Source organism: Protopterus annectens, chromosome 1.part0, assembly GCF_019279795.1.
Source record: "Protopterus annectens isolate FY-2018-M chromosome 1.part0, PAN1.0, whole genome shotgun sequence".
In the NCBI taxonomy this organism is placed as follows: Eukaryota; Metazoa; Chordata; order Ceratodontiformes; family Protopteridae; genus Protopterus; species Protopterus annectens.
Window position 1 is genome coordinate 618,519,541 of NC_056725.1, and position 21,186 is coordinate 618,540,726.

Consider the following 21,186-nt stretch of genomic DNA (forward strand, 5'->3'; position numbering starts at 1 on the left):
CTTCTTCCCCTGGCCTCCATTACAGCTAGAGAGTTTCTAAGGGCTCTGGGATGCATGGCTTCCACCATTCCTATGCTTCCTCTGTCCATACGTCATATGAGAAAGCTCCATTGTTTCCTCAAGTCAGTCTGGCTTCAGCATTTTTATCCTTTAGACTGTCCGATTCCTTTTCTCTCATACCTCAAGCTGGAGTTTCAGTGGTGGCTTTGCCAATTATCCCTCAACCTAGGGCTTCTTTTCATCCTCCACCCCCACTCAGAAACTCTCTTTTTTAGATACCTCAGATATGGGGTGGGAGCTTCCTTTGGCCCTCTGAAAGTTCAAGGCCTTTGGTCTCTTCATCAGAAGGAGGACCATATCAGTATTAAAGATGAGAGCTATTCTCCTGGCCCATCAGGCCTTTCATTCTCTTTTCATTTCAGGGCCCCTCAAAGTCTTCACAGACAATACCACAGTGATGTGGTACACTAACAGGCAAGGGGGGCATGATCTTGGCTCTTGTGCAGACTAGCTCTTCAGGTTTGGGGTCTAGTATCAGGCAACTCTTCAGGCTGATTGTTTTCCTTCAGATCAGAATATTGTGGCAGACTCTCTGAGCAGGTCCATTACACAAACTCATGAGTGGATGCTTCACAGAGATGGACATTGTTCAGCAGTGGGGCACTCATCAGGTAGATCTTTGTCTCCTGTCTGAAGAGACAACTTCCTGTCTTTTGCGCCAGAGTCCCATGTCCTCCGGCTTGGAAGGTGGAAGCCCCATCTTTTTCCTGGAAGGAGATGTTTCTTTGCGACTCCCATCCCATTCCTCTCATACTGAGAGTCATGTTCAAAATAGAAGATGATACTCCCAAAATCTTGTTGGTGACTCTCTTTTGGCCCAGACAGCATTGGTTCCCTTTTTCTTCTATATTTAGCAAGGGCAATCATCACAAGTTACCTCACAGGATGGACCTACTCACACAAGACAAGAGGTTTGTCATCTATCCCTTCTTGTCCACTCTTCAGCTGACGATGTGGTTGATAGGGTTTTGATCTCTTGTAGGCACCTTTTTTCTGAGGATGTGCATCAGGTTCTGCAGGAGGCCAGGAAATCCACTACCAGCAAATCTTGTTTGTCCAAATGGAAGAGATTTTCTGTTTGGGGTCTTGCTCATAACCTGGATCTACTTTCTGTGGAAGTTCCTTTAGTTCTCTTTTATTTGTGCAAATTGCACGGTGCTGGGTTGGCATACTCTTCTGTTAAAGCCCACCTGTCAGATAGTTCTGGTTTTGACTTCTAGATTTGAGGTCAAACAATTTCTTAAAGGTGTCCTTCATATTAAGTCTCCCAGGAATCCTATTCCTCCTTCCTGGGACCATAATTTTGTTCTGGAAAAATTGAGTCAGGCTCCTTTTGAGCCTGCGTCATTAGTTTCTTTATAGCATTGTTCTTGGAAGACTTCTTTTGACCCTTACCTCAGCCAGACAAGTGTATGAGCTGCAAGCCCTTTTGGCTGTTCCTCCTGTTTTAGTTTTTCATAAGAGCAGGATGTTTCTTCATACCAATTCTTTTTTGTCTAAGGTAGTTAAAGTTGTCTCTTAATCGATCTGTTCATCTGCCCACTTTTTTCTCTTCTCTGCAATCAAGACAGTTCTTCACATCTTAGATTTGCATAGACCAGTCAGATATTTGGATAAAACTAAATCCATTCATAAATCTGAGCAACTTTTTATTTCCTTTCTTCCTAGGTTTTCAGGTTTGGCTGTTTCAAAGCAAAGCATTTCTTCATGGATTTCTAATGCCATTTCCTTTTGTTGCTCTTTTCACGGGAGAAGCCTTTGTTCTATTAGGGCTTATTCTACCAGGACTGTGGCTGCTTGTTGGTGCCTTTTTTCAAAGGATTGTATACCTCCTCCATTCTTGAGGCAGCTACTTGGACTTCTGTGCATACTTATACCAACCACTATAAGCTGGATGTGTTTTCCAGGGCTAGAGCCAGATTTGCCAGGGGTATCCTGCATAACTTCCTTGAAGGCTCTGTTGGACCTTCCTTCTCCTACCTTTTCTCCTGAGCTTTTGTACTCTCCCCACTGTAATTAATATTGCAACAGTGATATGGAAGAACATAGTACAGTTGTGTAAATTCTTACTATAACAGTAGGATGTTCTTCTCTTCACTGTTGCAGTATTTGTTCTGTTCCCCCCTCCCCTGGTACTTTCTCCTTCTGGATGCACATGTTCCTTTTTTCTTCTTGGACTTTTTTACTCCTGGGCTTTTCAGTTCTGAAGAAGGTATGTCTGTATGTCACCTTTATGCCCTATGCCACGAGTGGGGAGCGTACATGTGACATAGGATGTCCCTATTGCAACCTAAGGCTTTGTTTTACTGGCCGGATGTTGGGCTGCTCTAAGCAGGGGATTCCTACTGTAAGGAATGCTGCAACAGTGAAGAGAGGGACATTTAGTGTTATATTTCACACATCTGTACTTTGTGCAAATTCCAACAGTTTCCCAGGACACTGCAGGTAAAAGTGCACCCCGAGGTAGAGGGGGTAACTTTAATTGATGCCACCTTACAGGGTAGTGATGGTCCACAGAATCAGGGCTTGAGAGGACTTTTTAATGGCAAGCTGTTCCAGTGTTACTGAAAATTTCCTGGCTGCTGCACTCTGGTGTCAGTCCGGGGTGCTTGGCTCTCTGCCCATAACTTTGGGAGGTCATCATGTGAAGTACCAGAGTGTTGAGTCTCATTTCCAGAGACAACACCATTCCCTTTGTGTTTACTTTTATATTTAAGACAAAACCCCCTTCCAGATTTGCCACCCCATCAAAGGAGGAAAGCAGCTGCAGCGATTCAGAAACTGTTTTTTTTAAATGAGTCATCCAAGATGTCCCTCAGAACCAGATAGGATCCATGATCTATTCAGGATGTGTTTTGGTGCCAAAGAAAAACAAGACCCTCATGTCTGTTTTGGACCCAAGTCAGCTAATCCTTTTCACAAAACAAGCCAAGTTCCGAAAGGTTGACAGTTGCAGTCTGTTCTTCTGAGGATGGACAATTGGATGTACACAGTGGATCTCAAAGATGCTTGGTGACATATAAAGATAGTTAGGCATTCTATGAGACTCTGGTGCTAGAGGTTGAAAGCTAGTCACTACTAACTTTGAGCACTGCTAATTTGGCCTAACCATTGACCAGCCAGCCCCTACCCAGGTCCTCACCAAGGTCTTGGCAGTGGTAGCAACCGGGCTAAGGCTGCAGGGTTTCTTGGCGTTTCCCTACCTGGATGACTGGGTTCTTAAACCTCAAGAGCATTGTTGTTTCAGGTGAGGGATTTCTTACACTTAGCTGAGGGACTTCTTACACTTAGCTGCTCCTGTCCTTGGGCATTCCAGTCAGTTTTTAAAAGTCCTACTTGGAGCTTGTTCAAGCTCTAAAGTTTTATCTATTGACATCTGGACACTGCCAGTCAGACTACCAGGCTATTTCCTCAAGGTTATTATCCCTACAACTTCAAGATAATCAAGTTCTTCTACTGTAGAGGCCACCAACTTACTAGATCCTTTGTCTTCTCAATCTAATGGCCACTTTATTCTGTCCTGTCTGTTTAGACAGGTTCTTTATGAAGGTTCTTAAGGTGACTTTCAGCTCACTGGTCTCTAGTAACTCACACCATGACCTTTATTGAGCATCTCCCATCATTTTCTGTCATAACATCTCTTGATGGGCAATGTCAGTTTAGGTTTCCATAGATTGTCAATTTGTTTACCCTCAGTCCAATGCCGCAGTGACCATGAACTGTCCCCTTTCCCATGGGGGAGTTATTTTGAAGGGAAGACAGGCCAAAGTATCTGGTCCCTTTCAGAGGTCTATCTTCATATGATTGTTTTGGAGATGATAGTAACCTCCTAGCTTTGCTGGCCTATAAAGACTCCCTTCTCAAAGATGCAATTGCCATACAGATTTGACAACATGGTAGTGGTTTAGTACATAAGCAAAGGGGAACTTGATCTTATCCTCTATATAGAGAGGCTGTGAAGGAGTATCACTGGGCAGTGTCCTTGCAACACATACTGATAGCAGTGCACATTCAAGGGGATCCATCATTCTAGAGGACAGTCTGAGCAGGAGCATTCTGATGTCTCACAATTGGTCCTTCAGTCTGTCAGTGGAGGCACATTTTCATCCACTGGGTCAGCTATGGTGCTATCTGTTTGTGACCTCACTCCCTACCAAATGCAGCATCTTTTTTAGACAGATCCTCTGTCCCTCAAGTGACAGCCACCGGGGGATGCTCTTCTGCATTCCTGATACTCACGTCCCTTGTACACGTACCCTTCAACATCCTTGATAATTAAATTTGTACAGAAATTCTGTTAGTGATTGTAATCCTCATAGCCCCCATCTGGCCCAGACAAGTATGGTTCCCCTTCTTGTGTCCTCAGCTGTTCACCTCCTTGGGTTCCAAATCCTTTTCTAAATTTGATATCCCTTCCCTCAAGACAGCCTCACCCAAATTTGAAATCCTAAAGGTTGACTGCTTGTTTCCCCCAATTCCATTGATGACCAGAGATCCCAAGCTTTATAAGAGAGTTGTGTGTATCCTTTCCTCTTCTCAGAAGTCCTCTACCAGGAAGGTTTATGTACATAAGTTGATAAGATTCTCCATCTAGACCACTTCTGAGGACATTGGCCCCTTTTCCACTGACTTTTTAGCTAAAGACATGCAAGTAGGTACAAGCGTGAATGGGTGTGCCTTTGTTGAAGGTTGGGCGTTGGGCTGGCAACTCGGCACCGTAAACATCCACTGCCAATCATGAGCGGACTGGAGTTCCGCTGTGGCGACCCCTAACCGGGAAAAGCTGAAAGAAGAAGAAGCTGGGATTTTTCACTCTGGGCACAGTTACTCTTCTGTCAAGGTTCAGTTGGCAACCATCTCAAACTTTCAAGTTGGTCAAAACCATATTCCTATTGCACATATGAAATTGTCTACAGATTTTTTGAAGGGTACCTTTTTGCTCAGACCTCCAGTAAGGGATCAGATTCCTCCTTGGGATTTGCTTTTTCTACTTCAAGCCCTGACCAGGGCCCATTACAAGTCAGCAGTTACTGTAGACTTAAAGTAGCTTTCTTGGAAGGGTGTCTTCTTAGTGGCAATTACCTCAGCCAGAAAAGTTTCATAACTTCAAGCCTTGACTTGCAGTCCACCCTATCTTGTCTTTCATAATAGGTTCATATGTTCATAGTGTTTACTAGGCTAATGACCACAAGGGCCTTTTTAAGCCTAGCCATGCATCCCAAATCTCTGACAAATTATGATACCCTTGATAAGTGTAAGTGGTGGTTTGGGAGATGGACCATTTACAGGTTACCTTTTTCCATTAGAGACACAGGTGCCAAACTAGGGATGAATTTCCAGTTTCCCTTCCAGTTGTCCAAGTTGCACTTGAATTGGATTAGGGAGGAGCTTTGCTTCACGTGATGTAGAGCCTGTTCCATAGACATGGTAGTCTCTGGGATACATACCTCTCTCTCCAGCAGGACCTATTTATATCACAGGCAATGTTTAAGTCTTTAGAATGGGTAATTCTGGTGCTTTTTGTTTTGTGGATATGCAGGAGGTCCATCAGAGTGGAGTCTGATGATGCTTTGTATGCCAGGCATAGATCTCCCCTCAAAAGATGTTTTTTCTTTGTGGACAAATACCTCATTCTTGCCTAAGGTGGTTTGAGTCGTATCTGTGTGAATCAATTCATTTGCCATTTTTTTCCCCAAATTTCAGTAGCAAGGGCGAATATATGTTGCATTATTTAGACCTCTATCACCAAATGAGATTCTGTTTGGAAAAGACCAAACATGTCAGAAAGGTCAGATTTACTTCTTATGTCTTTCTTTAGAGTTAAATATGGGTAACCAATCTCCAAGGTGACTTTGTTCAGATGGCTATCTTATTGCATAGCCTTCATTTATTCCAAGAAAGGTGTCTCTGTACCTGTTAAGCCAAAAGCTCACTCTGCTAGGGCAGTTGCTGCCTCAACTGCCTTCTTTGGTCATGCTTCCTTAGATGATTGTGCAGCAACTCAGTGGTCTAATTCTCATACCTTTGTGCATCATTACAAGCTTGACATTCAGTCCAGATGTAGTACATCTTTTGGGTTCCAACATTTTGAGGAGTATTCTCTCGATACCACCCATTCTGTCTGTATGGGGGCACTGTCCCTCATGTTGTGATGGATGGAAGAAGGCAACATGGATCTAGTATTACAGTGAGTATATAACTTTTTATCCAGTGTTGTATTTTCAGTCCATCTCAAACATCTTTCCCTCTGTTCCCTTCCAAATTATCAGTGGTATGTGTTGATCTTAGTGTGGACCTTGCAGTCCTGTCTGAAATCTGTTGTGGAGACCCTTTCAGTCTATTCCTTTATCCATTGTTAGAGGGATTGTACGTGTATGTAGGTCAGCTATAGTAGGGAACTTGATCAGAAGGGGCAGAGCATTGTAGGAAAGGAGATGGAGCTTCGGATCTAAAGATTCTAATGTGCCTGCCTGGGATTTTAGACCCAGTAACCATACAGGTTAAAATGAACAGAATATAATGCAAATTTAGCATTATAAGAACATAATTTTTATTTTTAGTACAGGGAAGCAACATAGCAATTAATTTAGGTTGCTGTATAAGCACAGTACTTCAGTAGCAACACACAAGCAGGAGATAGGGTCTGCCCTCCATGATGTCTGTATTTAAACTGATTTTTGAAAAACGTCTATGTATTTCTTAACCGGCAAATCACTGGAGTTGACTTATTAATGGTGTATACTTATATATTGGACATGTTGCTTCAGCACCTGGGTTTGATTGTCAGTCCTGGGTTATACGAGTTAAGAGCCAAAACTGTATTGTTCTGTGCCATGGAACTGGCCACTTAGGTTGGAGTATTTTATGTAGTAAACCAGTTTGTTGAAATTAAATTGTATAACAGAAGATTTAACAGATGGATTACGTATTGGAAGCTGGTGTCTCTTTGAGCATACCACATGGGAGCAAAATCTGGTATGGGGCCCCAGATCTACTATTAATCACTGAATTGTAACTGGACAAAGCTGCAACCAGCTGTAAGTTAACTTGGATGTAAAACAGTAACTGTTCGTAGTGATTTCCCCTGGCCCCTCCCCATATGAAACTTCACCTCTGTAACTACTGCTAACCAATTAAAAATGTTAAAGTATCAGTGCCAACATTGTAATAGAAACATTGCAGCAGTAATTTTTAGTAAGATAATTCAGTTGATGAGGTTGGCTCATCCATCTGTGATTGGCAGGTTGCAACTGTGGCCACTTAAGCCTGCCACTGTAAAGATGCAGAGTTCCTGCAGAAGTGTTGAGGTTGTTTTATAAATGTACCTTTCAACTGGAGGAAGGGTGATCCATTGGTTGATCTGATTTCAAGAAAGCTCTCTCAGATGTTTGTGTTACGTTATGCAACTCCATATCAGATATTTCCTCATTCATTGTGTATATTTATTATACAGTTTCTAAACATATTTGATAATCTGTCCTTCAAAATGGGGTTTACAACAGAACTTTATTTTTTTCCTAACAGGTACATTTTGATAAGCAAGCCACCAGAATGGACAGATAAATCAAGACAGAAGTTTTTAGAAGGGTTTGAAAACTTCTTAGAACTCCTGAAATGTATGCAGGTTAGTCTTTTTTATTTATTTATTTTGAAGGTATATTTAGAGTTGTTTTACATTTGTGTGCTAATCTACGCCTTTATTAGTTTCAAGTGAAAGATATTCTCAAAAATGCAATGAACTGCTGTTTGGAAGTGCAACTTAAGTAACAGTTGCATATATATATATATATATATATATATACTCTGATAAAGAGTACAGTGCACAGCAAGCAGAAAATACCTTTGTACTCATCCTTATAGTGGGTTTTGGCATAGTGGTTAAGGTCTTTCTCTCATAGACATAAGGTGCACAGTTTGATTTTGACCTCTGGATATTGGCTGGGCTTAAAATGACCATTCAGACAGTTAGGAACCTATATTCATCTGCTGCCTAACCTTATCTTTCTTTAAATATTTTAGGGTGTTCTAGTCTCTGATTTTACAGTAACACTGACTGTATCTCTGCTAAGACATTACATTACTGTACTACTTTCTTACAGTTTTTGTCTGATTAGCTGCATTACAGTTTTTCCTAAAGCGCTCAAGTATTTTGTGTTGCCTGCTGTTTTGAGTCAGTCTTCTGCTCTTGAGTTAGTTTGACATAATCAGAGCCTTACATACAAAATAATAGTTCACTGGAGCAGGTTTTGATTTTTTAGGTATAATGACCCTGCTTTTTACATATGTGAGGAGGTCTTTTTCACAGTCATTTTCATTTTTTTTTTTTTAACAAGAAACCTCCTTATTAAATTATCACATATGACATGCACAATTCCACATTTATATAAATGACAACAAATCATTGTGACAGTTTTAATTGCAGACATTATGCATCCATTATAATCAATCCAGGCATTGTCATTCGTTACATAGATCATTCAAATCTTGCCTTCTTTTAAACCTATTCCTCCACTGCATGTGTTCCCACAGTTTCCATTTTTTATGTAATTTGCTCTTAACCTTTTCTAAAGATCCAAATTCCAGTTGTATCTCAGTTACTGTATTTAGTACTTCTAGCATAATTGATTTAGACTTTGATTTCTATTTTGTAGTAATTAATTTTTTGGCAGCCACATAATTAGTCTCAGTAAGGCCTTACTGTCTAGGCAATTCTGATTCTGTATCATAGATAAAAAAAAAAATCATTAGTTACACCAATTTATCCAGCCAGTATCAATGACAGAGTAGTCTGCAGGGAATCTTTAAAGTCTGTCAACTTGTTACACTCCCAGAAAATATGTTCCAACGTACCTCTTTCTTTCCCATTATACCACCAACATTTGATTCTTTGGAAGCTACTTGTGGTATAAAAATACCTATGTAAATGCTTCAAGCAAAGATCTTAAATTTTATGGACTCTGTTGCATATTTGGGAGACATGCATATATCCCCCATTGTTTCTTTGTGAATTACTTATCCAATCTCTTTTCCCCAATCCTTTCTAACCTCCTCTGATTGATTCTTATAGTTATGTAGTGTTTTGCATGCTGTAATAATAATAATAATACATTTTTAACAGCAGCTTCTGTTCTAGATTCTCCTAAAAGCTCTACCAGTGATGGTCTTTCGTTTAGGACCCCCCGTATTTCTTTCTTTTTGCTTATACTCTGATATCAATTCTTTATAGGGAAGGCAATCTCTGCCCTGCAGTCCATATAAATTATTGGCCTCTTCCCATTCTATAACATTTTCCTGTCTAATTATTTGCTAACAGTACCGTGTCTTTTTGCCAGTTTTCTCCAATAAACTCCAGCCCCCTTTTGCCTAATGTCTGTATCCCTAATTGCAGTCAGCCGTATTGGCAGAATCAACTTTCTCCATTCCCGTAGTGACTTAGTTCTGAGAATACTTCATAGGATCATAGGAAGTTACCAGGCTATTGGCCCTGAGGCCCTTATAAGCCTAGCCAAGAATTTAGCCCATGCGTAGACAAATCAGCACCTGATGCCCCTGTCCAGCAGGAACATGGGTGGAATCCCAGGGATGTATTTTCTATTTCCCATCCAGTTATCCAGATTGTGCTTAAAAAGAGGTACTCTGCTTGATATGGAGAGGGAGTTTATTCCATAGATGGGGGAGTCTCTGGGACACAAATCTGTCCCGCCAGCAAGTTCTATTGATGTCACAGACCAGGTTGAGGCCGCGTGTGTGGGTTACTGAAGTGGAGCTTGACTTGCGGATATGCAGCAGTCCCACAAAGGCGGGGTCCGAGGTCACCTTGTATACCAGACAGAGGTCACCTCTGAGGAGTCTTTATGAAACCGAGCAGAGGCATAGGGCTTTTAGCCTTTCTGTGTATGGTAGATTTTTGAGGCCCTGGATTCTCCTGGTGAGGAACCTCGTGGTCTCTTCAGCGACTGCATGTGCTTTGCGAGGTACATGCCGAATGGGACATTGTACTCAATGGGCCTTATAAGGGAAGAATACAAGGATGTTATGACCTCCTTGTCCCTGGATGAGGTACCCTTACTTATGAGTTGGGCCATGTAGAAAGCTTTCCGTACAATGGAAGCAACATGGTGGTCGAAAGTCAGGCTGCTGTCAGTTTGGGTGCCCAAATCCCGCACGACTGACTAATTTGTAGGGAACTCTCTCTCCCCAAAGGGGATGATCATGCTTTTTTTTTGTATTCAGCTTGAGGCCATGTTTCTGGCACCAGTCATTTGTTTGGGTGAGACCCTCTTGGAGGATGTCCATGTCACTTGGGGAATTGATGACAGCTTCCAACTTGCAGTCATCTGCAAACTTGGTCAGCCATAACCCACTGGTTTTGGCCTGTACCTCAGAAAAGTTTATCCCAAATAACAGAGGCCCCAAGACTGAACCCTGTGGTACGCCACTTGATACAGGGTCTACTGCTTGAGGTGGCTTCCCCTATTTTGACTAGGTGGGTTCTATCAGTGAGCCAGTTGGCTACCCATCTGGTAACATATGGATTGATGTCTAGTTGAGAGAGTTCATCTATTATGCCTGTGTGAGGAATAGTGTTGAAGGCTTTGACCAGGTCAGGGTAGGCAGTGTGCACCGTCTTCCCATCCATCCATGACTTTCTTGACTGCCTCAAAAAAGTCGACCAAATTTAACAGACATGACCTCCACTTGAAGCCAAACTGTGTGGTATTAAGTGTTTGGAGGTTGCCAGTGTCCTTGTTTATGAGATCCATGATAATCTGTTCCATGGCCTTGCAGATCAGAGTAGTTTGGCTGATGGGTCTATAATTTCCCACATAAGTGGGCGCTCCACCTTTGTATAAAGTGTTGACAGTGTCTGTCCTCTAGTCAGCTGGGACAAAGCCAGTACTCAGGCTTTGGTTGAATAGGGCCCCTAATGGTGCTGCAATTTCCTGCCTGAGTTCATGAAGGATGCAGCCTGGGATGTTATCAGGTCCCATGGAGGCTGTATTTTTTGCCGTAGAGAGAGCAGTGATGACCTGATCCCTAGATATAAGGGAAAGGGGGCAGGTACTGGGAATGTCCTTATTTACTGAAGGGGGGTGGGACAGAGGGGTGAAATTTCCTCTGAATCTATCAGCCAGCAAGTTTGCTATATCTACGGCATTTGTATATGTGGTGTCCATGACCATCAGTTCTGAACAGATCTGGGTACTACCTTTGAGATTACGGGCATATGTGAAGAAGGCCTTATGATTGTCTCTAGTGGATGTGGCCAATTTGGACTTGTTTGCTTTAGAGGATTTCACTATTGCTCTTATTTGCTTGTTTAGGCTAAGGAGCGATTGCTTCCAATTGGACACCTGCTCCTTCTTGGTCCTGGTGAGCAATTGTTTTCTAATTTTAGAGTTTATTTATTGCAGATGTCCACCAGACAGGTTTACTCTTCCTTGCGGAGGGTGATTTTGTCCTGTCAGGTATTCCGAATTCCATGCATCTATATAAATGTCTGTATAGTAATTTGGTATAGTTTTGGATACTGGTGCCAGTTCCTAGAAGAGGGGGCTGTGAAGCTGTTTATACCATCCCTCAGGAGGCTGTAATCAGCTTTGGAGAAGTTTTTTTGATTTACCCTAGCTAGAGGGGGGTCAGGGGAGATGGTGACTTCAAACATGACTGCATTATAGTCAGATCTTACAAGGAAGGATGATACTGCAGGGATGCTGCAGTGGCTACTCATGTTGGTTAATACCAAGTCCAAGCTATTATCACCTCTTTCTGCTAATTTATGAATTATTCTGTATGGTGGTGGTTGTTCTCCTTAAGGATCTACGTCCAAAATCCCGGTCTCTCCTTGTTAAGTTTCATCATCATCCCTTACCACTTAGCAGAAGCAGAAACCTATACTGCTCTTTATAACTTTAACTGTGTAGCTCTGAAATACCCCTTCAAATCAGGTAATCCCAGACCACTTTGTTCTATTGGAAGAATCAGCTTATCCCCCTTGAGTCTTCCCCTCCCAGATAAAATCCTTCAGCTCTTTATTAATTGCTGTCCACAACTTCTCCTGTGGTTGGTAAAAATATGCCTGACCTGTATTTGAAACTGAAGGGACTGTAAACATTTTAACTGTTTGTATCTTGCTATCCATATCCATATAACAAAGCTTCCGATATCTCAGTTTTTGTATTATCTTTTGATGTTCTTCGTGTTTCACTGTTGCAGTCATCACATTTGGGTTACCTGCTTGCAGTAGCCCTCAGTCGGCCTGATCATCAAAGTCATGGGTCCTGCGTCAATTGCTGTCTCATCTTCCGTGATGTTAGGTACTCAGGGGTATAAAGCATACAGCTGATGCCATTACATTAGTCTTTCTTGCCGTGCGGTGCCTGAAGCAGAAGCAGTTCGCAAGTGCCGGTCAGCAGACTCCTGAAATTTTCATTTTTGAGTTTCAGAACCTAAGTCTTCAACTAAACCTAAGTACCCGATTGAGGAAACTTTTTCTTGCTCTAAACTGATGTTAGTAAAAGTCAATAATTGTATTTCTTGTGGAAAGCAAATACCTCATAAAGATTTTCATTCGTACTGTATTCCTTGCCTAGGCCCTGACTACGATGTACCCTCGTTGTCAATTTTGTGCCTTATTAAAGCAACAAACTGTTTGTTGTCAGCATATTTACACTTCTAAATATTTTGGTACTCGGTTCAATTATCCAGATATGTCTTCGGTAAGCCATCCAACTACCGACATTCCGAAAAAAAGCAAAGATAAAGACAGAGACAGGCCGCCTAGGTCCAAAGCTGCCTACGACGCTTCTCCTAAGCCAGTCACCAGTTCGCTGGTACTCTGTGAGGTGCTTTCACAGCCCCTGATACCTGCTACTTCTGATTTGCAGGCCGCTACTGAGACCCATTCGGAGTCAGGTATGCCACGAGATGGTTCAACTGTGGAACCTGTGGATGTCCCTCCCTCTTGAAGAAGCTGCTATATATTTCAATAACAAATTCTTAACCATCCTCAACAGGCATGCACCTAAACAATCTATTAGAACAAAATCCAAACCTGCCCCCTGGCTCTCAAAAGATACCAGACAAAAAATATTACTTAGACATAAATCCTGGGCCAAGTGGAGAGCAACCAGAAATACCCCAGATTAACAAACCTTTAGACAGTTGAGAAATGCTACAAAAAAGCTAGTCTCTCTGACAAAAAAGCTACTATTGCAAGCTGCAGCAAATTCACCACAATAATCCACAAAAATTCGGGCAAGCGTGAATAACCTCCTTCGTCCAGGCCACTCTAGCACTCCTTCCCCTCTAGGGTCAGAAAACAATACCTCCCATCAAACTGCCAATGCCTTTAACACTTTCTTCACAAACACCATACAAACTCTAGCCAATCAACTAGCTACAGACAACTCTGATCTACCTAACTCCTCACCTCATACTCAGCCAGCATTCTAACTACAACCTATCCCTACCTCTGACATCCAAAAACTTGTCCACAAACTTAAGCCTTGCACCCCTCTGCCGATAACTTACCATCTGAATACCTACAGCAAGCAGCTAAAGTAGTCGCCTATCCTATATCCATCCTGATAAACCGTACCATAACTGAAGGAACCATTCCAGATTTCTGGAAAATCTCCCACATTATTCCCTTACACAAAGGAGGTAACTCTGACTATTCTAACTGCAGGCCTATAGCTCTCATTTCTCCATTAGCCAAGATTATGGAAAAATGTATTCACCATCAGCTAATGAACTACTTACTTCAACATAACATTCTAGCAAACTGTCAGCATGGCTTCAGGCCTTTTCATAGTACCACCTCAGCTCTCCTATCCTTCACCAACACCATTAATAATAACCGCAATAATACCCTCTCATCAGCACTCTTCCTCGACCTGTCTAAAGCCTTTGATATGGTTAACCATCTCTTACTCATAAACACTCTGTCATCCCTCTCTCTTGACGCCAAAGCAATTCTCTGGTTCAAGTCTTACCTTAGTAATAGACAGCAAGCAGTTCTTTGGGAGGATCAACTATCATCTCACCTTCTTATCTCCCTGGGAGTCCCTCAAGGCTCCATTCTTGGTCCTCATCTTTTCTCATTATTTATCAATGACCTTCAAATAGCCATTTCTCAAACCAGCTGTATACAATATGCTGATGATTCTACTATCATATGCTCTGCCAACTCTATATCTGAACTTCCATCTTTAACCCAGACAGCTTTCAACACAGTAGAGGCATGGTTCTCTAAACGGTGCCTTCTTTTGAACACCAGAAAGACCAAGCTACTACTGTTTACAACAAACAGTAAGTCCTCCCCCATAGATTTCTCCATTCACTCCAGTAATGGCACCCTTATATCCCCGGACTCTTCCACCAAACTATTAGGAATTACAATTGATAAAAACCTCACCTTTGACAATCACATTAATAACACCATTAAATCTGTTAATAAAAAACTGGGCTCCCTATATAGGATAAAACCTTTCTTAACTCAACAGCCAGAATGACTATTGCCCACTCCCATCTAATTTCAACTCTTCTGTATGCAGCACCCCTATACACTAATCTAAAAAAAAAATAATCTTACCAAACTAGCCAACTCCTATAATAGTATTGCTAGATTTTCCACTGGAAACCCATGTAGAACTCACCACTGTCTTAACCTTCATCAACCAGACTGGCTGGAACTAAAAAAACCTTCTGATATTTTCCCAACTTACCATCATTCATAAGATTTTTTACCAACCTAACAATACTCCCAATACTAAACAACCTTATAGCACCCTATAGGAATCTTGATTCCTTACGCTCCTCCAATAAACTTCTAGCCAGTATCACCAATTCTAACAACTTAGCTGGTGACTCACTGTTCTCAAATACTGTTGGAAAACAATGGAACCTCTTGCCATCTGACCTTACCTCAATTACATCCCTTCCTCTCTTTAAACAAAGTCTTAAGAAGCACCTTAAAACTCACTGGCTATGCCCTTGCTGTTACCCAGACTGATCCTCCGGATTTCTCTTTGTCATCTCTTGACTTCCTACTTTCCTCCACTCTTTCCTGTCTACTTCTCTGAATTAGTAGCACCTATAAGTTATCTCTACTACTTGGGCACCAATTACATATCTTTTCTACTTGGCTATGAATGTATCCTGAAGGTAGTATTCCTGCCATTTTCTTTATACCTCTTCCTTTTTCTACTGTTACTGTGTAACCCTTTGGAAATAGTGACTGTCTGGAGTAAACTAGAATAACCAATGATTTAAATGTATTCTAATAATGTCTTGGGGCTGCCGTACATATTCATACTGTAAAATGATCAGTAGGTGTATGATGTATTTATTATAGTGTGTCACATAGTTTTCCCAAAATTTAAAATGTAATTCCTTTCTTGTTTATTATAAACATTTTTTGTGTGGTGGTGGTTGTTTATATGTGGAGCTTTTCTCCCCGGGCCTCTACTGAAAAAGGAAATATATCCAGCTGGACCAGCCCGGTCAACAAATGTAAAGTAAAATAAAATAAAATAAAATAAATAATAAATAAATAAATGTCTCTACCTTGGATGGGTCTGGAGCCGCTGTGCAGGCATCGCCTTCTGAGGGTGTATTCAGGCCTATTGACTTGTATATTAAACAGACGCCATCTTCTTCTTCAAGGCCTAAAACTCGAACCATGCCTAGAAAACCGATGGCCAGACCTCATGGTCAGGCCTCTATGCCTAAAAAACAAATGATAAGAATGGCTGAAGACCTTATTGCTTTAATCCGGGGAAGCCAACCTTCCCCGTTTAAGAGACCTAGGACTGAATTTGCTTATGATACTTCTGATCAGGATTCTGAAATTTTTATTTCCTCTGATGATCAGGATTTACCCTTATCTACCTATGAGAATTCTAATGCAGAGGACTCTATTCCCTCTGCCCCCCCCCCCCAGAGGATTTCTCTTTTGGGGAAACCTTGCCTACACTTAGGGAGCATTTTCACTGGGAAAGCCAGGATTACTCTGATTCTAAAAAGAGGCTTAGGGATTTCTTAACTCCTGCCCCAACACAGGCCTCTAGCTATCCCTCCTGTACTGGACATTGTTGATGATGCCTTTTCGGAATCTAGCTTGCCCCCTGATTCTTTACCTCCTGCTCCCAGAAAATCTGATAGATATTACAGGGTTCCTGACTCTCACAAGTTCCTTTTTATAAATCCTACTGCGGATCCTGACACAATTTCCCAGGGACCCAAGGGCATTAAGGCTACTACTGCCAGAAATCCTACCCCCTCTGATAAGAGACTCCAGGGTGCTGGATAGATGAGGTAATAAGGTATACACTTCTGCAACCTTGGCCATTAGGGCCTTAAACTGCCAGTTTCATATGTTAAAGTATCAGCAGCATATTATTGGATTGCTTAAACAGAAAGTGATGTTGATTCCTGACTGTGCTGAAAATAAGAATTTACAGGATTTAATGCATTCTGCTGAGCAGGTTGGAAAACATACTTTGCAATGTGGTTTTGATTCTCTAGAGGCATCTTGCAGGGCTGCTGTCACTGGGTCTGTACTTAAAAGGCATGCTTGGCTTAAGGAGCAATCTTTGCCAGATAATGTTAAAGCTAAATTGCAGGATGTTCCTTTAAATCAGGACCACCTGTTTGGCAACAAAGCAGAAAAAGTTCTTAAAAAGATGGAGGAAAAAGCTAAATCTATGCAAACTGTTAAAGATTTCCTACAAGTACAGCCTCCAAGATTTAGTAGGCATTGGCCCTTCTAAGAATTGGTCCTTTCCTGCCTCTTCCAGGCCTTCTCAGTCCAAACCCAGAACCAGCAGAACACCCAGGCTTCAGTCCCAGGGTACGCACAGGACTAAGCAGTTGGGTGGGGGCTCCCACTTCCAAATCAGGGAGTAGTAAGACTCACCCCCCCCCCCATGGTAAACTGTCTCAATGACTTAACTTTAAAACTTTCAAGCACTTCTCAACTGACTGCTCCTTTAGGGGGGAAGATTGCTCTGCAGGTAAAAAACTGGGAACTCATTACCCAGGACAAATGGGTTTTAAATGTAGTTTCCCAAGGATACAGATTTCACTTCCACACATTACCAACCCCAAATGGTTGGCCAGGTCTTCCCCCAAGTCAGTGGGCAAAGGCTCAAAAGCAAGTACTCTCTTAAGCATAAAGGTTATTCAGACTGTACCAGAAGAGGAAAAGGGACAAGGTTTCTACTCAAGACTTTTCCTGGTACCCAGAAAAGACAATTCATGGCATCCTATCCTGGACCTTAATATCTTAAACACCTTTTTGGTGATTCCAAAATTCAAGATGCTAACTCTTCACCAGTTGCTTCCTATGCTAGACAAAGATGCCTGGTTGGCAAAACTGGATTTAAAGGAAGCCTACCTGCGCATCCCAATCAGGGAATCTTGCAGAAGATACCTACGCTTCAAAGCAGGCTACATGCACTGTCAATTCTCTGCACTGCCCTTTGGCTTATCTACTGCACCCAGGGTATTCACAAAGTGCCTAGCTCCAGTCACTGTATTTTGCAGGCAAAGAAATATTCAAATATACCCGTACCTGGACGATTGTCTAATTCAGGCAGAAAGCCAGGACATACTTTTGAATCATCTGACATTTGTACAAAAGGTGCTAACTTGTCTAGGGTACACCATAAACAAAAATAAATCGCATCTGGTACCCTGTCAACAAATTATTTTCCTGGGAGCAAGCTTGAACACAACTTCCCAGATGGCTTTCCTCACACCAGAGAAACAAATTCATTAGATAACCTACTTCAAACTAATGGCCACAAAATCCCTGCTATCTGCAAGGCAAATACTGCAAGCCTTGGGGTTCATGGCCTCCTGCATTCTACTAATTCCATATGCAAGACTGCATATGAGGAAACTACAATGTTGTCTAAAAAGCCTATGGTGTCAACATTCTCAGGATCTAAAAGCAATGATTCCTAGCATACCTTGTCTACGGTTAGAGTTCCTTTGGTGGGCAGAGGCCTGCCACCAAAACAAGGGACTACCATTCACTCTACCCCCTGCCGCCCAAACTCTAACAACAGATGCATTAGACTATGCATGGGGGGCTCACCTGGCAGGGAAGTTCATTCACGGCAAATGGAACCCAAGTCAAATGTACCTGCATATCAGTCAAAAAGAAATGTTAGCTGTACAGAATTCTTTGACAGCCTGGGGGGCTCACCTGGCAGGGAAGTTCATTCAGGGCAAATGGAACCCAAGTCAAATGCACCTGCATATCAATCAAAAAGAAATGTTAGCTGTACAGAATTCTCCTACAGCCTTCAAGGACCACATTTTTCCAGGACAATTAATGGTAAAGACGGACAACACCACTGTTATGTGGTACATAAACAGGCAGAGGGGGTACCCATTCTTACCCTCTCTGCAGACTAGCCATGTCTCTTTGAAACACAGCCATGAGCTACCAAGTGCATCTTCATGCTCAAATCCTGCCAGGAAAACTAAATACACTGGCAGACAATCTAAGCAGAAGTCTCATGGACCTACATGAGTGGAAACTGGAACCAAAGACTTTCAACATGTTGATAAACAAATGGGGGAGCCCAGATATAGATCTGTTTGCCTCCCCCCAGAACTACCAATTGGGCAAAATTCTACACAAGGACTCCCCACAAACAAGCTTGGAAAGTGGATGCTGTGTCCTTCAGCTGGAAAATCTATCAGTTTATGCCTTTCCTCCTCTGCCTCCCCTCTCCAAAGTCCTACTAAAGATCAAGCAGGACAAACCATCAAAGGATGATATTGATTGTGCCAGACTGGCCACGCCATCACTGGTACCCCCTCTTGCGCAGTGTGTCACTGCTGGCCCCATGGCACCTGCCTCAGACCCCTACCCTGCTGTCACAGCAGGAGAGCCAGATTCTGCACCCTAAGCTTCAAACCCTGAACCTGGCAGCCTGGCTAATTACCTAATTTCTCCATTACCATCCCTCAGTAAACAAGTGTTGGATGTCATTTTGGAGGCAAGGAGGACTAGTACTAGAAAATCTTATGCTGAAAAATGGAAATGATTCTGTGCCTGGAACCAAACTCAAGGGATGATGGGCACAGCAGCAGCCAATTTACCTCAGATTTTTCAATACTTAACTGAGATGCTTCACAGGGGCCTTTATTTTTCCTCCATCAAAATTCACACCTCAGCCATTTCAGCTCATTACAACACAGAACCACCCCTCTTCTCTCATCCACTGCTCAAGCAGTTCCTCAGAGGGGCCAAAAACTTAAGACCACCCAGGAGAGCCCCAACTCCAGCCTGGGACCTTAACTTTGTATTGTAAAAACTCACTCTTCCTCCCTTTGAGCCAGCTTCTACTGCATTTTTAAAATTCCTTTCTTGGAAAACATCCTTCCTTTTAGCAATCACTTCAGCAAGAAGGGTATCTGAATTACAGGCCCTTATGGCAGTGGAGCCTTTCATCATCTTTCATGCAGACAGGGTGTCCCTCAGGACCTATCCCTCCTTCATGCCCAAGGTGGTATCCATTCATTTTCTAACTTTCTTTTCTAATCCACAGAACAAAGGGGAAACGGATACTGCACTCCTTAGATGTGCATAGACAACTAAGATTTTACTTGGACAAGACTAAACCTCAAAGGAAATCTGAACAACTGCTGGTGGCATTTGCTGCAGGGGCAGAGGGGAAGGCAATTTTAAAGCAAACCATTTCTAAGTGGATAGGCCATTGCATTCATTTCTGCTATAAGGAATGGAATGGACATGGAAAACCTATCCCACAGGGGATTAGACCCCATTCAACCAGGGCTGCATCTACCTCTACAGCCTTTCTCAGAGGTGTCCCTACCAGGGACATCTTAAAAGCTGCTACCTGGAGTTCTGTACATACTTTCACCAAGCATTGCCATTTACCAATTTTCTCTAAATCCAGAGCTGGCGTTGCCACTGCAGTCTTGTAGGGCCTTTATAGCTGGTCCTTATTTTATGTAAATTTCTCCTCCCATCCTTAGCTTTGGGAATCTACCCAAAAGTGATGACTGCAACAGTGAAACACGAAGAACATACAGTACAGTTGTATACACTTACCGTAAATGTAGGTGTTCGAGTTTATTCACTGTTGAAGTTTATTCACTGTTCACTGTTGAAGTCATGGTTACCCTCCATCCAGCCCCCCTGACTTCTTTTGGCTATACCTCTACTCTCCTTTACTATGCTTAAAAGCTTTTTGGTGTATTTGCTTTTTTGTTGGCGGTATAATTGTGTATATATTTATTTAATTGCTTTCCATTAGGGGGGCACCTGACATCTGGGGCAAGAAAAACTGATGTAATGGCATCGGCTGCATGCTTTATACCCCTGACTACCTGACGTCACGGAAGATGAGACCGCAACCAACGCAGGACCCAAGACTTTGGTAATCAGGCTGACTTGAGGGCTACTGCAAGCAGATAACCCAAATGTGATGACGGCAACAGTGAATACACTTGAACATCTAAATTTATGGTAAGTGTACACAACTGTACTTTTAGTCTTTTCCTACTGCCACATCAGAATCCTTAGCTGCCACATCAGAATCTTTTTTAATCCATATTCCTAAGTGTACTTCATTTTATCTTGTCCCCATAAATATGGATCAATTCATGCGTAGGTACATTATTTACAGCTATTACCTTTATTGTAGCTTCACTGATTTTGTATCTCTCTAAGATCTGAAACTGGTACAAAATGTTCCACAACACTGAAATGTCCCTTTCTGGTTTTGTCAAGTATAAAATATCATCTGCAAATAGAGACATCTTTTCTTGACTGCCATACCAATTATATCCTTGAATTTCTGAGTTCCTTTTTTTTGCCAATGTTTCTAAATGTAATTCAAGTGACAAAGGGAAATGGGACACCCTTGCCTGTTTTCTTTTCTCAGACAGAAATTAGCAGAGAGGAATCCACTCAGTTTAATTTTTTTTCAAATATAATTTTTATTTTTAAGAAAGTTTAACATAACATAATTTATAAAACAGTACATATAATACCAATAAGTAGGTTAGCAGTGCATATTCTATTATAATGTTATACTTAGTTTGAGGAACATCTAACTGTAGACAATTTCCTTTTAT

At 41.9% G+C, this 21,186-nt stretch overlaps 1 protein-coding gene across 3 annotated transcripts in view; it reads left to right on the top strand.

Moving 5' to 3' along the window:
- Positions 1–21,186, top strand: part of UBR2 (ubiquitin protein ligase E3 component n-recognin 2) — a 5,196,118-nt gene that overhangs the window by 1,474,743 nt on the left and 3,700,189 nt on the right. For all 3 annotated transcript variants that reach the window (XM_044061864.1, XM_044061881.1, XM_044061872.1), the window contains exon 13: positions 7,585–7,684. In XM_044061864.1, the coding sequence (XP_043917799.1) occupies positions 7,585–7,684 (100 nt within the window). The remainder of the gene's footprint in view (positions 1–7,584; positions 7,685–21,186) is intronic.